Raw genomic sequence first — 17638 nt, 5'->3', positions numbered from 1 at the left:
CCCTGCAGTACCCCAGCTGGGTGCATGTTTCAGAGGTGGAAAGTTTGTGTCAGATTATGCTGCAGAAGCTTGCACAAGAAGTTGCTCCTCTAGGCAGCTGGCGATGTTCACAAATTATAATTATGATGGAAATGAGGGACAAAGGGACTTAATTTCCCTTTGCTTTCCAGTAGGCATTGAAAAAAAGCTGTAACATAACCAATGTTGAGAAAAATTCCTGTCTGGCACTTGGCTTGTGCCCTCTTGTGTCTCAGCAGGTGCCCTATACAGCACCACAGTTGTAGTCTTCAGCTCTGCTGGTGGGGTGAATCTAGTGTTATCACCCAAGAACCAGCAGATTGACAAATCTCTTCCTCCTCAGTAAGTGATCAATAAACCAAAAAGGTCTAAAGCTTTATGGGAGCAGCTCTTGTTTTAGTGAGGTGTCTGCTCGGTAGTGTAGATATTGACAGTGAGGATGGCCACCTGCCATGGAGTTGGTGGTTTCTTACTCCCTGCTGTGAAGGAGCTGGACCTTGAGATTTGTGCCCTTGTGGAGGAAAATGGCCAAGTCACGCTGCTGCTGTGAGTTTGTCCTGCAGGTTAAGATTGCTTTCCCAAAAAGAGGAAACACAATGCTGCAGTTGAGGAGGGAAGTCAGCATTAAAAGCACTTGCTTTGATCAGGAAGAAAAGCAGCGTAGGAGATACAAGTTTTCAGATTTATTTTTTTATTTATTTTAAATGTGTTTGGTGTTCTTATTACCATGTTATTTTTCCCTTGCTGGCGTGCTGGACTCATGAAACAGGGAGGTAGTGACAAAATTCACAGCAAGATAGAGGGATTATATTCCCATCACAAACAGTGTTTCTAATTGCTACATTAAACACATATACAGGAGTATTTTTCTTCTTCCTTTTCTTTGCAAACCCTTTTGATTGTAGGTGGAAAGCTGTCCTTTGTTCCTGATCAAAATGTCAGGTGGGTGTGAGTGGTTCTGCTGCTGCTTGAAGGTGTTTGGTATGAGCTGTTTGTTCAGTTTTGGGGTAGGCAGCATGTTGCAGCAGGGCAGGGGACTGTGGTTCTCTTCTCTGCTTGCCTACAAGGACAGGGTGCAGGCAGGCTTTGTGGGGTCTGCTGGTATTTCCCAGTGGGTAGCAATGCAGGAGGGTGAGTTACTCCAGGTGCATCTGTGCTGCTCCCAGACAATCTTGGAGAAATAGTACCAGTATTTCAGCTTGGTACCCTATCACATCTTAATGACTTACTGTACTTACTTGAGACTTAGTGACTTGTCATGGTATCACCGTTTATCCTTTAGGGAGACTTCTGACTTGGATGTGAAGGTCTCAATGGATAGAGTACTCATCATAATCTTAACAAGCCTTTCTCATTGTTGTTCATCTTGTTTTCAAAATGCGAGCTGTGCTTTTAGTTGCACGGCTCAAATGCCATGTGTAATGTGGCCTTGTCAGCTAGAGGAATCTCTTCCCTGCTTACTTGGTCCCCTGTAGAACTCATTTGTTATAATTAAGCAGTAGGCCTCCTCTTTGGTATGCTACCTGTAGATCCCACTGAAGTGTCACTTTTTTCCTTTGTTGCGTTTGTTGTGGTTACTCTGTATGTTTTACAGGTTTGGGTTTTTTTCAACATCCTTTTTGAAATGCAGGTTCTATGACTACCCTTCATATTTAAGTAATGGTGATATCAACCTGGATTACAGAAACAGAAAGCATCCAAGCTGAGCAGGGAAGTTATACCTGCTTATACAGGCAAGATCTGCATTTACTTTTTTGTTACAGTGTCAAATTAAGATTGTTTGTTTCAGTCTGTGTTTAGTTAGCAGCATTTAAAAGCCTTTTATTAATAGCTACCAATTTCTAGAAAGGAAATTTTCTTACAGGAGTCTGACCCATTAGTGGCTGATTTTGGGGTATTCTCATAGTTCTTCTGTAGATATGAGAGCTATTTTCTCAAAACCTAAGACTCCCCGGGCAGACAAAAAGTTGTCCCATTGCACCAGTTAGAGGAAATCACAGCTTTTGTTTTACACAAGTCACCGTGAGAGCTACTGCTTTCTTGAACTCATTCCCTGACTCATTTTCCAAGTAAATTTAACCTTTTCTAACAGTGATCTCTCTTATCTGCTGCTACTCCTGTCTTTGTTTTTCTGCTTTCTGTCCCACATGCCACCTGTCTTACTTTCTGTCTTTTTTCTTTTTAAATACTCTAAGCTAATAGAGCACATAGAAAAGAAGTATGAATGTTTATGAAATGTCACTGCCACCTTTCATTCTAAGAGGAAGAGGTGTGGATGACTTCCTGCCAGGTCAGGTGATGCTGTGATTGCAGAAACTAATTGGGATCTGCTTAGATTGCTGCTTCGAGGGGATGCTAAAAGGAACAACTCAGTATCACCAGTGGCTCAGCAGTGCTTGCATACTGTGTCAGTAGTCACTGTGCACAAATAACACAATAGTAGGTAGCAGTACTCTGTTGCTGTAGTTAACTGTCCTGTGATTGGGTAATGCCCCATTCTGGTGACAAGGGCTTTATTTTACTGTCAGCTTAAGAAATAGTATTTCTAGCATGCTTTTTAAGTAGCTGTAATGATGTCAAAGACCAGGGCATTTCTGATAAAGCTGGATATAAGACTCTATGCAGGTTCTGTTAGCTGTAACAAGCTCAGCAAAGCTATGTAGGCCAGAGAATGGTTTGAGTTTTTCCTTCATACTTTCTCACAAAGGTTCAAATAATTCAGAGAAGCATTAAAGAGTATAATAATTTTGCACATCGAGATTATTTATATGATATTTAGAATAAGTATTAAACCCAAAATTTTCACTTGTAATATATAAGCAGCGCTTGACTTCTGTACTCCTTTTTTTTTTTTCTTTGTTTTTTTTTTCCCCATCCTGGTTGTCTATCACACGTTTTGCAGTGAAGTTACTGAAGACTGATGGCTAAAGGTCAGAGGTGCGATAGCCCATGACATAAAATGCAGTTAGTTACATCTGTCCCAAAAGCTTCTGAAATACGGGTGTTGTCCAGTAGATGAGTGGTACAAGAGATGACATCCTGGTGACAATGAGTGGAGAACCAAGGAGATAAAACTTTGACTCTTGCTTGCTTAGGGCACAGTATGCTGAAACGTCCAGGTATGTGGTGGAAGATTGACTTTGGCTGCTGTAAGCTAGTCGCTCCTGCAGATATGGCCAAAATGATTAACAGCTATGTGACAGCTGTTGAGTATGATAGTTCTCTTGCCACCCAGATATGTGGGGTCAAGTAGCAAGCAGTCCAAGTAGTCATCAGAGCAGTTAGGACATGAAATGAGAACTACAAAGGAATGACAGGGGTGGCTTTCAGCCAGTGTGGTGAGTTGTTCTCCAGTCCTCATGCTTAAGTATCAGCTGAGGAAACTTAATTTGATTTTCAACTAATTTGTTTCATGGTTTGGGGTTGTTCTGTAGTTTGTGTTTGGTTTGGTTTTTTTTTTTCAGTGTGTGCTGCTGAGCTGTGTTGGGTAGGTATGCCTTGTTAGTTGTGAGTAGATGGTGGGAGATGGCTGGCAACAGCACATCACTGGACAGAGGCTAGGCAGACGCTTGTCATGACAACAACTATATCTGTGTCCTGCTACAGTCATTCTTACAGGATGGCAGGTAAAATCTCCTGTGTTGGGCTAGTGCCATGTGGTTACTCACTAGTGCAGACTGGTTTTCTTATATATGGGAATTCTGAATTTCTTAAAATTGAGCCCTGCTGCTAACTGATCACTCAGTGGATACATTTTTAGGTGGGTTATTTGTTTTGAAAATTGGATTTCCCTTTGTAATGCGTAATTTCTGTTAGTACAAGTAACACGCTGGTTGTCATGAAAAGAGATTAAGGAGCTGGAGATTAGTTTTTCTTTTCTCCTCCTCTGTTGACACTGTACACTTGATCCTATTGTGTGAGTAGTAAATTTCAGTGTTTTGTCAACTTGTTGTGTCCTTTTCTGAGCCCTGCTCTGGTAGTTCCCAGTCCCAGGCTGAGCCTGGCAGGTAACAGGCTGGTTTTATGGTACTAGAGACTGATCTTGAGACCAAAATGGTACAGCAAGTATGAGAAGTCTAGAATCTTCTAAAGGAAGGGTAGGAAGGGCAACTAACGTGAACTCCAGGAAACAGCCAGACCTTATGCAGTGTTGTGTGTTGGAGAACCTGGACTCTACGGATGGCAAGCTGTGGAAAAAACACTGCACCCAGAAGAGTGGTTCCCAACCCTTCTGGTCAAATGAATGTGCTTCATATTAAGCTTGTGAGAAAAGCAAGGAAGGTGCGTTCCCTGCCTTGTTTTCCTTCTGGGAAGGAAATGCAGACTCAGGCCTGGTAGAGCATGGGCACACTGTTCCTTTTGGAATGGGGCCCCACTCTGCTAGGAGTGGGCCATGACTGAAGAATGCCATGGGCAGGCTGTGCAGATGCGAGCAGAAAGCTGAGGAGGTTTGCAAAAGAAGAGCTGAAGAGGCCACTCCAAACCTATTTTAGGTGCTTTTAAAGAAATGTGCATTTCTTTGTACTTGGTAACTCTAATGTGTTCATTTTGCCAGATGGGCCAGTGTAGGATTTGGGATGTAGGGGCTTCAAGTTATAAAATGTATTTCTTGGGCAAAATTATTGTCATCTCTCAGGAACTGATAACAGGTCTTTAAAAGCCTCTCTTTTGGCTGTATTTTTTGTTTGGTTGGTTGTTTTGTTCTTTTAGTATCTAGAAACTTCATAAGCAATCAAACTTCTGTGAACGTCACTGAAATCAGGACTTCAGTACTGAGTACAGTTTTAAACTCTTAACTGCTTTCCTGTCAGCGTTATATTGCCTTTAAAATAAAAGTTTTACCTTGTACTGTGTTTTGTAACTGTTTTAAGTTTTGATTTCTTCTTCATACCGCATACTGTTTCTTGTGAATTCTGTGACGAAAAAGCTGTGGATGATTATTTTCTCACTGAAAGGCTCTAGGATGACAGCGTACTCTGTTATAAACTGGTCTTTACTTTATCTGGCCTTGGAACATATCTTTCTTCCTGCTTCTCTTCCCTTTTTATATTTTTTTTCTCTACCAAGTCCATCAAGCAGATAGCTCAGAAAAGCACCTTTGACCTGTGGAAGCTAGCGCCAGGTATTGCCTGTTAAATTAGGTTAGCCCAGCCACGTGTTTGAGATTGAAAGTGTGTATTTTAACCTACATCTTGTAATATGCTTTCCACAGGTAATGCATCAGTCCTTTTAAACTACAAATCACTAATGCACCCAGATGGGGTAGGTGTAAACTGCTTTTCCTGTTTCCTTAAAGCTGTAGGTCTCTACTCAGTTTGGACAGATTTTCAGGGCAACTGTGAAGAGGTCTGAATTGCTTTCTGCCAAATTTTAACACCAAAACTGGAAGCACTACAGCCCCTCAAAAAAAAAAAAAAGGAAACTTTAACATGGACTAGAAAAAAACCCAAAACTTGGCTGGCTTCAAGTTGAGGAAGCGCAAAGCAATTACTGTGATGTAGCTGTAAACAAGTGAAGACATGGTTTTGTTTGAAACATGTTGGGTGATCTGAAAATGCTTGCCATTACCAGTGATGACAGGCGTAACTTGTGGTGAATGGAGAGTTAGCAGCTTTCATCTTTGGACCCCAGTTCTGCCAATGTGTGCTTAGGTGTTACAAGCATAACAAGTGTAAGTGCATCGTCCCTCTGAATGTACTTGGTACATGAGTAGAGAGCTCAGTGATGTTGTAGTACCTGGCGATGTGGCTGGGATGGCTTCCATTGAGAATGCAGCACTGGAGGAATATAAGCTATTTGTAAAATTAGGTCAACTTTTGTGAGGGTTTTTTTGTTGTTGTTGTGTTTTTTGCTGTTTTTTGCTTGTTTCTTGGGGTTGCTCCCTTCCTCCCTCCCCCCCGGAAAAAAGAAGAATCTACCTTCGGAAATGCTGAGTTACTGTGTCAGTACTGTCAAGTGTAAGACGTCTGAATTTCAGCTTCAAGATCTGCCTATTTTGTTCAACAAGAGTGCTTCGGTTCAGTAATAATGTTTAAAATACTTGTGTAATCTGAAAATAAAATATACACTGCTCTTGTTTTACCAGAAAATTTCTACACTTTTTTTTTATGCAACAGCACTGACCCTTAATTCAAGCATCTATATTTATTTTTGTTCTTTTTTTTTTTGAAACCAAGTTAAGAAAATGAAGTTCAGATCAAATATGCTGCAAAAAGGAGAGCATATAGCTGTTTTGTATGAATCATTCCGTCATTCTGTCTTTTCTGCATACACAGAAATAGATTGCTGACTTTATTTACCTGAAATAACTTGGAGCAGACACTTAGCTGTGCGCAAATGGTTAGAACACAGAAAATTAGAGAAAACTTATTTTTCTGTTTCTGGAAAGAAGCAAGCAGCTATTCAGAGAGACTAATTAGGTAGGTAAATGTGACTGTGATATGGTATATAGCAAAGGGAATTCTGTTTGAGAGGGGAGGTTTTGATTTGTATATAGTGCAAGGTAACTCAGTACAAGGGCACAAACTTCATGTACAGCAATCTGGAGATGGAGGAAGAGAAAACAGTAAGATAATAAAGATTTTGGTGATGTTTTAGGGAGCAAGTGAACTAAATCATTCTCAGTTACCCAATACCTAAAGGAATTTTGCAAGGAAGAAGGAAATAATTAGAAACATTGCTTCTCTTGCATAGTCTGAAGCCTGTTTAGTGGGTAGAGGGTACAACTTACTTTCAGTCGTTGTAATTTTAATGCCACAAATGCTGCCAGCATCTGAGCACCTTTGAAGCTGCCTGTGCTGGTATAATACAAGGTGACACTTAACAGACTGTAATGCAATAAATGTTGCAGGTTAAGGAATTGAAAAACAAACAGTGGACGTTTCCAGCATTGATTTTGTACATTACAAACTTACAGTATTTTCTGTTACAATTAAACTGTTCGGTATGTTACCTAATGTACAGTGTATGCAATGTGACACAGTGACGGTTGCTATGGTAACCTGGCATTTTGGGTCTGTTAACAGTATTACAGCTAGGAAAACATTTGCATTGCATTACTGTGAGACTCCTTTCTACCCAAAGTCCTTGGCTGCTTTGCTTCTCAGTTCGGAAGTAGGTGACGGAGAAAATGGCCTGGAATTTGCATGAGTCAGAGTCGATCGAAAAGGGGATGTTGAGCTGAAACTCAAAAATTATAATTTTACCTTCAAGAAGCTCTTGAGTTGCTTTGTGAAGTGAGGAAGTATTTAAATGTTAATGTTTCACAGTGTAGTGCCAGTGAGTTGTTAATTTGAGGGGCTCTTTGAAAAAAACTAAGAACGATGGGTACATGCTACAGAAAAATTTCCAGTAATTTTCACAGCATGGTTATGAATATTGTTGGAAATGTCCTTGACCTAAAAACCAGTGACCAGTTCTAGAACTTCCTATTAGATTTATGGTATTATTTATATTTTATCACTTTCTTGTTGCCTAGCCTTATTCTGTAAAGCATTGAGAACATGTTAACCAAGTCTCACTAAGTACAGTGGGGATGTTTACAAATATAAACCTAACTTTATGATGAAACATTTTGAGACCTAAACTAATTGTAAGTAGAAGGTGATTTACGATACCTGTGATTTATGGTACAGGTATTTTTGCCAAGCATTCAAGCTGTGTCTTTGTGATTTAAGTGACTTCAAATATCTAACTCTTTCTGCTCTACCTCTGTTTACCATTGGTATTAATGCCTTTATTGGGTTGGTGAGAAAAGAGCTGAGAAGTGAGAGAGCAAGTTTGCTGGGAAGCTGAGAACATGCATTTGTGTTTTGTGGTCTGTTTCTCATCTCATGAACAGTGGCTGTAGGTCTCAGCAGTGCTCATGTTTCAAAGTGTGTGGTTGCTGAGGCCCACTGAATGAAGTTGCTGCTCAAGGAGTTGAATCAGTGGTTGTCTGCCCAAGCCTTCTGCTGCAGGTCTGCCTTCGGGGGTGGAGTAAGGTGTGCTTGAAGTTTAGCTGTGTGCAGCAAAGCCTGCTGGAAGTGGATTTGAGCTGGCGTGGCAGCATATAAACTGAACCACAGATACAGAACAGTTTCTGCTGACTCTCATGCAGGTAATTTGTGTCGTAATTTTGGGTTCAGGAGTGGTAGCAAACTGCTGAAGCAGGTGAAAGGGAGAAAGGCAAAAGGCAGCTTACAACTGGCAGCTGCTTGTTGCAGGGACTTACTTTAACAGCCTGAGATTGGTGAGCAAAAGCCCAGTTTCTTTGGCTTTGCACTTTGGCTGGCCAAAGGATGTTTGATCACCAAAGGACATTGCTGTGCATCTGTCTGAAGTGGTGCTGCTGTTTCACCAGTGCACATCCTGCTTGAGCCCTGTGTAAGCTAATTCATAGAAGTAACTCTGATGCATAGCCAGGCCTGGGATATGTGACACTGGATCCAATGGCCCATAACATCATGTTGCATATAGAACATAGGACAGTTCTTCTGGTTGCTCACCTGGCATGGAGGTGGCATGAGGCAATAAGCTAATTTTGTTGGTTACCTGACTTGCGCTTATAATCCATTGCTGTGTAGGAGTGGTGAGGATAGAGTGACCTTTAATTCAATGCTTCTGTCCCTTTGATTGGTTCAGTAGAGGGGAACCCAAGGAGGTCTTGGTCATGTCCTTTAGAAACCTGGGAGAGAGCCTGTATCTCATTGGCTCTGGGAGTGATGTGTTTATCTGTATGCATATGTTTTGACCTTGTCAAAACAGATGTGCAGGCTTTCTTTGAAATGTTTCTAAACAGGTCATGAAACTAGCAGTTAATGAGCAAGAGACATGCTGGTGCTAACTGCCAAATCATCAAGGTAGTGCAAAGGGGATTGTCTAAATGCTAGTTGATGTGTTGAATGTTCATCAGTTTTTATTTTTAGAAAAACGGCATGTATTTGGTGTTTTAGTTGAACACTGTTAAGCACCTATACAAAAGTCCTTTGTGTATGTGCCTGCGTGCTCCAGTGAGAGGTAAGAGAACAGTGACATCTATCTTATCCTTTTTGGATATGGTAAGGTGCATCCTTGTCTTGTTCTGTGGTGGTGGAACTGTGGTGCTGTACATTAATTTAGGATCTGGCTCAGAAATGCAACGTAAACTGTGATAGAAATGCCTTAGTATGTGGTGTAAGCACAGACTTGATTTTATTCACCAGGTGTCCCAGGAAAGAAAGACACAAAGGGTAAGCCATTTACCTTGCAGTTGCAAGATCTGTGGTATTGTGATAACTTTGCAAAATGACCACAAGGTCCTTCTGGATCTGAGTCTCTCACCTGTAAGATGAAAACAATGCACTTGATGGGGAATATTTGAAAGGCTTAGTTTTTTTAAATAAAAGTAGCTAAAATTTACTGGAATCATATAATCATAAAATAGTTAGAGTTGGAAAAGACCTTAAGATCATCTAGTTCCAACGCCCCTGCCATGGGCAGAGACACCTCACACTAGACCATGTTGCCCAAGGATCTGTCCAGCCTGGCCTTGAACACTGCCAAGAATGCAGCATTTACCACTTTTTTGTGCAACCCATTCCAGTGCCTTACCACCCTCACAGTAAAGAACTTCTTCCTTATACCTAGCCTGAACTACACCTGTTGAAGTTTGAACCCATTACCCCTTGTCCTGTCACTACAGTCCCTGATGAAGAGTCCCTCCCCAGCATCCTTGTAGGCCCCCTTCAGATACTGGAAGGCTGCTATGGGGTCTTCACGCAGCCTTCTCTTCCCCAGGCTGAACAGCCCCAACTTTATCAGCCTGTCTTCATATGGGAAGTGCTCCAGCCCCATTGTCATCCTCTTGGCCCTCTCTGGACTTGCTTCAACAGCTCCATGCCCTTTTCATGTTGAGGACACCAGAACTGCACACAGTATTTCAAGTGGGATCTCACGAAAATACCAAGGAACTGGAAGCAGTACCCTGCAAATTCTTAGGTGTTCCTCTTATTTACATGTATGAGGTTTTCATATTTCAGTGGCTACAAAATAATTCTGTTTATCTAAATGCTGATGTTTTTCTGCTATCTTGTACCTAGTGTTACAGTATTTGGTAGGCAAAGGCCAGTGTTTCCTGTCAGGAGTCCATGAAGGTGCAGGGTTTGGTATTCAAACTCTTCATGTTATGCACAATGTGAGCATTGAAAGTCTGTGGGGTTTGGAAGTCTTGGGCTTGAAGCTTAGTTGAACTAGGGTGCATTGAAGCAGGGATACAAGAAAATTAAGGTATTAATCGCTTTAAAGCTTATGCAGCAGTGTTCTCATTGACTTAAAAAATAAAATCTTCCCGAGTGGCCTGATTTCAAACAGCACTGCACTTTTACATTTGGTGTGGCATAGCTCCCTGTTAATATGCACACTGTGTTCTGAAACCAGTGTCTGTCTAGCAACTGCAGCTGAGTTACACAGTAAAATACATTGTTCCTTATGGAAAAAGCATCTGGTGACGTTTAGCTGCCAGTGAGGGAAGTTTAAATCTGGATGTTTTTTCTCTCGACAACCCCCACTGGTGGGGTGGGATTTCTGGTAACTTTGTTGCTTCCAATTAGGCTGTGTGAAACATGGCAGCCTGTGTTAGTGGGTAAAAGTCTTCTCCAAAGAAAGGTAGAAATAGTTTGGGGAGTCCACTGGAGTTGAATCAAGTTTTGTTATTGTTGTTCTGTTTCGGAATCGGGAATGTTTCTGTTACATTGATACCCATTTATTTTATTTAAACTTTGTTCTTGTTAACAGGCTGTTGCAGATGCAGTTGGTGAGTGGAAGGTGATCTAAGATTGGCCTGTTCTTACTGTATTAGCGGGGAACAAAAATGCTTGGACCATTAGCTTACTTCACCTCTGCAGTGGCAATGATAACCTAAAGATTGTATCCACTTCCTCAAGAGCAGGGGTGTTTGTTTCCTTTGCCTATCTTACCTCTAGATCTTATCTTCACTGCCCTTGAGAGTCCACAGGGTGCAGTAGCCACATCGAATGTCTCCTTTCCATTTGGAGATAGAGAAATTGTGATACTGTTCTGTGCTTAATCTGAACAAATACAAATTTATTTTCAGTCTCTTAATTCTTGCATTTAATTAATTGGGGATTTTAAGAGTGTGTCCTTGTTACAGGAAACACAACAGGCTTAATACTTTAAAGGTCAGTGGACTTGTGTGCATAAATAAGGGGTCATTTACCTAAGCAAGGCTTGAGTCATCAGCCTCAACTTCACCAAGACGGAGAAGCTCTCCTAGGTTAGTTTGGCACCCGTCAGTTATGTATAATGGACTGGAACTTTTTTATAGAGCTTCTTAGAGTTTTAGTATTAACATTACACTTTATATGCTCATTGTAACGTAATTATGTGATTGTATAAAAATAATTCCATACTTGTCTGAAGATAGCTTTAGAATAAACAGGTTTTTTGTCCATTCTAATTAATCTAACAATGTAAGTAGTCTATGCTGTGTTTTATTGGCTTGTGCTAGTGCTTTCCTGAAAGCTTCCAGTGTCACTTTCAGCTAGGTCACTCTGTCTGAAGAAAAGACTAAAACTGTTGTAACTTAATCTCCTCTTTGCTGGATGTGCATTTCTGTTGCCTTTCATCTTGAGATGCTGTAGTGTTTATTCTGAAACTTATCTTTACTATTACACTGTATGGAATATACTAACAATATAAAATCCGTAAAACTCAGCCTAGTGAGTGCCTCAGTCAGTGAGGCACTAATGAAATGCCACAAAGTTTAGCATTTCTCCTGAGGTGTTTATGTGCTTTGCTCTTCCTGTTTTTAAAAATGGTGTGTCTGTTGAAATGAATGCTAGAGTTGATATTAGTGTTTTGGCTTGTGAAGCTTAATCATATGCATTTGTATGCCCCAGTAGCAAATTATAACACGTCTCCTCTTACGTGTTAACCTGTTTCTCTTGCCTTGTGCTTAAAGCCGTTGTGTGTGACCTCATGCTGCAACTTATTATCTACTTGCATCTCTACGGTGCCCTGGAAACTGCTTTGGGCTCACCAGAGGCACAGACAGCAACCCTCAAGGGTTCAGTTTCAGATCTAATACACTGAAAATGCTTCCCCTCTATCTGTGATTTATTCTACAATTTTATTCTGCCAGCTTGACATTTTTAGTATTGCTTGTGAAGTACTACGTACATATATTTCATTTTTTGGTCCTAATATTGACTTGGTGTAATCCTTGTCATCTCTCATTGTGCATTCTTTTTAGGGTTCAGAATTGGCACATATACCCAGAAGGCTTTTTATTTATAGGAAAACACTGTTGCAGAGTTGCAGATTTAAGTAGAATCATTAGTAATGCTTCATGTCTGAAAATGACCAGTAGCAACATTTAAATGTTCCTATTACAGCAGGTGATAGTAAGGAAGCATGCAGTACTATGATGCATGCAGCGTTTGACTGTAATCTCCAGGGCAGAGGTAAAAGAGAGAGGCAAAAATAAAAATCCTAATGTATGTGATACTGCACCAGAGAGCAAGAGAGCTACGTGGTGTGTCTGAGCAGCATCCTGTTCCCTCAGCGCAGTAGGGTGTCCCTGTTACATCCTTAGCGTGACCGTGTCCGCTTGGTTGTCTCACTGGGAGTCTTCTGCCTTAATCTGCTCTGTCTTCCTAACTGTGGAAGATTTGTGCTTAGGCCTCTCTTGCCTTCCTTAACTGTTTTTTGCAGTGTGATTGGTGCCACCTTTGCTTTCCTTGTAGGTCCCCTGCTAAGGTACAGGATGCTTACTCTTGACTTGGTTTGCCTAAAGTCAGTTCATTGCTTTTTTATGTACTTGCTGAAGGAGTTGAGAGAGCCATTTAAACCTAGACCCTCAGAGGAGTTAGGCTTTTTATTACCTTTTGTGGCTCTGAGCTTTAATTTTTATGCATATGCCTGCAAAGCCAGACAGAGGTGAGATTGTGGTCCCGAAAGTTTCAGTTTGAATTTTACACAGAAAACAGTCAAAAGTTTCTTCTTTTGTTCTCATTGCTGCTGAGATTAAAGCTAGTGGGAGGACACTTTCACATGTTGCTCGTCTGCTCTCATTTGAGTGTGTGGGGATACCTCATATAGTTCAGTTGCAGGGTGTTACAGCATTTTCCTACCTCATGAAAGGTTGAGAGATACTGACTCTACAGGACTGTGAAAATACATTAGAGAATTGCATGATCTTGGTTTTTTGGGTTTTCTTATTTCTGTGTATCTTTTCAGGACTTTCAGTGGGCACAGATGGCCAGAGACAAGCTATCGAGTCCACTGAATGTTCTAAAAATAATCAGATACTTCATTGGCTTCTGTGTTGCTGGTGCTGTTGTTCATGTGCACGGTTTTGGAAAGTAATGCTCACAATTGGAGGATTGATAGTTGATGCTTTATTTTGCTGGGTGCTTAGCCCTAAGCGTGGCAAGCAGGTCCTTTTGTTGTCTCCTGAAAATGTAAATTGCCTTGTTGCTTGCAGTTAAAGTATATTATTCTTCATGCCTGAGAAGGGAGGAAAAAGAGAGAAAGTATAATAAAAAAAATACGATAAGTTTATCAAAGTCTTCAGAGGACTTAGATTGTTCTGTTCACATATTTATTTTTAATGTTGCCCTTAAAGTACAGTTCCCTTCCCCTTTGTTTATGCTCACACTTAGAGCATCTTCCTCTTCTGCTGCTTTGAATGTACCATGACAGGAGGCTGCTGTCCTGCAGTGTTGGCTGAAAGCAGCATTTCTGGAGGTCTTGGGAGGGTGGTGGGACTTGCAGTGCACTTGCCATAGTAAGGAGTTCAGTCTGTTCCTTTTTTTCCTTGTTCATTACAAATTCCCAGTAACATCCCCAAAACTCCCTGGCAGCTAAACCTAACCAGACAAAGCAGGTATCCAAAAATATGCTAGTATAAATGAAAAAATCCAGAGCAGGAGGACTAACAACAAAAAGCACACTGTATTTTTATGTATTTTGTTCTTCATAAAATTTTGGGTGCCGACATAGGCTAAATTTGGAGAGTGGCAAATATTTAACAGGATCCTTAAATGCCTGGTTTGTCTATCAGGAATATCTTTCCTCTTGAAATTGCTGAATAAAAGAATTAGCACTCCTGTTGACACATATTTTAAACTTTTCACTGTCTGTTTCTGTTTTGGGGTAGAAAGGGTAAAACTGAGCCTGAAAATCAGCTTTGTCTAAACCATGACATCATCATTTGAGTTTGGACTATACTCATATGAGTAAGATGTCTGTCTCTCAGCATATAAATATCCCCCAAATATGTGCATTTTAATAGTCTGTCTGATTCAGTCTTTGTCTCTACCAGAAAGGATCTACCAGGAAACCAAGATTCATTTTAAGAAGTTAATAAAGGACACCTGTGATTTCTTTCTTGGGAGATATCAAAGAACAGGTGGGGGGAAGCTGTGGAGTAGGTTTGATTTTTTTTGATGTAACTTTAAAACATCAGTCACAACCTGTAAAGTAAATGTGGGGTTTGTACTGCTACTTGTTACAGGTTAAAAGAACTAAAAATTGACAGCGACCTTTTGGAAACACTAGGTTTCGGTAGCAGTTGCTGCATGTTATGCTGTGATCCTCCTAGCTCTCAGGCTTTATTTTTGGTTTTCCTCCTCAAAGCCAACTAGTACATGAAAAATGCCCAACAACAGAAGTGAGCTCAGAGGTTATAAAGTCAGCACTCCTAATCAGTTTGCTTTTTCTAGTACTGTATTTTCAAAGTATGATTTTCAGACTTAAATAAGGCTTCCAAGAGTGCCGCCTTTGTTTCTTCTATGAAGGGGAGCTAAATAAGTTTTAAGTCAGCAGAGCGGGACCTGATGTTAAATTATTTTATTATGAAAATTTTCATTAATCGGTGACTGGCTATGAGATCCCTGTGCTTTTTTTATGAGCAAAAGTTAAAAAAAACAAACCACCTGAATGTCTTCGTTACTCCTGATCCATGGATACCATTCCAATTTTCTGAATGCCCATCTGTTCTGAATATAATTTTTTTCTTTTCTTTAGAGTTCTTGATTTATTCCCTCTCACCATGTGAAAGGACTTGGAATGACATTTAGTTGGTGTAGGAAGAGCAGGCTCCATACCCCACATTGTCATTGCTAGCTTTGTTTATTGCTGATGAAAGCAAACAGAAAACCAGAGTAGTGCCCTCCTGGTTTGGTGCTGGCACCTCCTGCAGCATCTGTGGTTGGGTCTAGGGTTAAGCCCTGTCTCCTCTCTCTTCATGCCCCTCTTTGCAGAACCAGGGAGCAGCTGCTCTGGCACTGGGCAAGACAGGGCTATGGGCAGGCATGTTTTTGTCCTCCTGGCTCCCTGCTAATAGTACTCTCTTTATCTGCCCCCTCCATGCTGGAGCAGTGGAGCAGGGATGTTATTTCCCTGGGTGGGATTGATAGATCATGGGAGAGGAAGAGTATGAATGGAAGAACTATTCTGCTGACTCTTGCATGGGGTGAGGCCTTGAGGACAGATCTCACTTCCCTCCATCCTAGCTAGCTGATTGCGTTTCAGTGAAGTGAGAGGGGCTCTCCCCACTTCCCTCTTCTTGTTCCCATAGGTCCTGCTGTTCTGGTGATCATGGGTTTAATACTATCTTGATGCTCTGTGGTTATTTAATAGTTCTTAGAGTCAATGTGAGGCGCAACTCTGGCCTGTTCGTGCCTGTGTACACACACCAGCAAGTGGCATGAAGGCAAAGGGGAAAGACTGGTTCCTCTTTTACTGAACCTTTTGTACTTTGCTGTAGAAGTTTTAGTTGTCTGCTTTGAAGGATTTCTTGTAATTCTAAATCCAGTGCTCACAAAGCCACTAGTTTTGATTCTCTGAAGATCTAAGGACATGCCCCAGCAGGGAAGATAAGAATGCACTGAAATTGTCAGGAAATATGCGATATCTTCATGCAGACCAGCCATCTGGGCAGGACAGTTCATTTTGATGTTGCTTTTATGCTGCCGTTACGTAAGTTTTTGTGTCCGGCTGAGGACTGCCACATGCGTTAGCTTGAAGAGATAAAACAGTGTTCCCTTTATAAAGCCAAAGATGTCATAGGCAAATTTGCCATTTAAAGTGACCATTACGATGAGACTCTACCTGATGCCTAAAGATCAGAGAGATTAGATTCTTTTTGATGTGCTGGATCTATTAAAAATTAATGAGTTATAAAAAGTGTATTTTGAAGCAATGGACTTTAAGTGCTGTGGACCAGTGCTTTGTAAGTATGGAGAGAAAATTATGGCAGGTATTTCTTATAGAATCTTGGTAATTGTATTCTTGGGCTTTTCAAATAGAGAAGTCTGATTTTGCTACGTTATCTCTTTTGTTGACATCTAGCAGTTTGTAGCTTACAGTCTTTTAATGCGAGGGAAAATAATGGGAACTGATTAGGTCCCAGAGGAATTTTTCTTTTTTTGCTATGAATCATAATTTATGTGGCTTCTATTTCTTTGTTATACAGCCCATTAAGCTGAAATGTTTAGTAGTAACTTTGATTTGATCTTTAATCTGAAATACTGATAAAGAATTCCTAAGAAGTTAACTTATTTTGTGCATGTGCACAAGCTGTCAGGGTAGCTTGAATGTGTGTTGGAGAAGGGGAAAAGGATAAAACAGCTTGGCAGGAATTTCGGACAGCAGCTGATGTGACATATCATTAATTGCTGTAATTACCAAGCAGTTGTGAAATTCCCAACTCTTGGTTTCTAGGTGCCTGGGTATGGCATTCTGCAAAGAGGTGGTGATTTCCATGTGAAAAGCCAGTGGTATCAGTCTCCTTTTTAATTTTTTATTAAAAAAAAACCCCACAACCTTCTCAGAAGACCTTCCCTAGTTGTGCTTATCTCAAGGTGACTGCAGTTCATATTGAGAGCAGGAGGTCCATGGTGTTTCTCCCTGTATACTTGTTTATATGTTCACAACATACAAACTTGTGTATATGTTCACAACAATCCAACCTGTGTAAAGAACGTAAATTACTCTTTTTTTGTCTACGTTGTTTTAAAACTTCCTTCTTCCTCACATTTTTACAGAATTTTTGTAAAGTGAACATTATGTGTCTTTCTGGTTATACTGTTTGTACTGGATATTTCCAAAGCTTCTCTTCATCTTCCTGTTTCTAAAACATATGACAGTAGGAAGATGTTTTGGTATAAACTACTTAACAGCTTGCAAAATACTTTAATCTTCCCAGGCAGCTTGCTGCTGCCTTTTGGGTTACCTGCTTTGCTGTCTCTCTCTTCCTCTGTTGGAGAAACTGGCCTAAGTGAATTTATTGGGGTTTATCTCTTTGTATACTAAGTGGATATCACGTGGCAAGCACTGACTGGTTAAAGTTTTACTTTGCTTTGTCACCGTGTCAGTTGCATTTCTACAACCCTGTTGTTTTTTGTAGGTGGTGTTGACATGTTGATTTATGAACTTCCTGTTTTTGAATGTTATATGTAGAGGACTCTGCCTGGATATGAGGTACTGAGAGGAAAAAGAGCATCACGCTTGGCTGCTCACCTTGCCCATTTGACTGTACATAATGGAGACCAAGGAAGAGAAGAAGGAACGAAGACAAGGCTATTTTGCTCGGTAAGGTTACAGGGTTTATTTCAGTCTTGTTTAAAATATGGAACTC

General features: G+C 40.7%; 1 protein-coding gene across 13 annotated transcripts in view; it reads left to right on the top strand.

Moving 5' to 3' along the window:
• Positions 1-17638, top strand: part of NCOA7 (nuclear receptor coactivator 7) — an 85955-nt gene that overhangs the window by 2071 nt on the left and 66246 nt on the right. For 9 of the 13 annotated variants that reach the window (XM_080615181.1, XM_080615180.1, XM_080615173.1 and 6 more), the window contains one exon: positions 17461-17592. In XM_080615181.1, the coding sequence (XP_080471307.1) occupies positions 17461-17592 (132 nt within the window). Of the gene's footprint in view, positions 1-3266; positions 3357-17336; positions 17593-17638 lie in introns of those variants that run through there. The other 4 variants (XM_080615185.1, XM_080615175.1, XM_080615174.1 and 1 more) reach the window with 2 other exon arrangements.

The sequence above is a fragment of the Psittacula echo genome (genome assembly GCF_963264785.1).
Source record: "Psittacula echo genome assembly, chromosome: 4".
Classification (NCBI taxonomy): Eukaryota; Metazoa; Chordata; class Aves; order Psittaciformes; family Psittacidae; genus Psittacula; species Psittacula echo.
The sequence above is the reverse complement of the archived record's forward strand: the minus strand, read 5'-3'. Positions and strand labels throughout refer to the sequence as shown.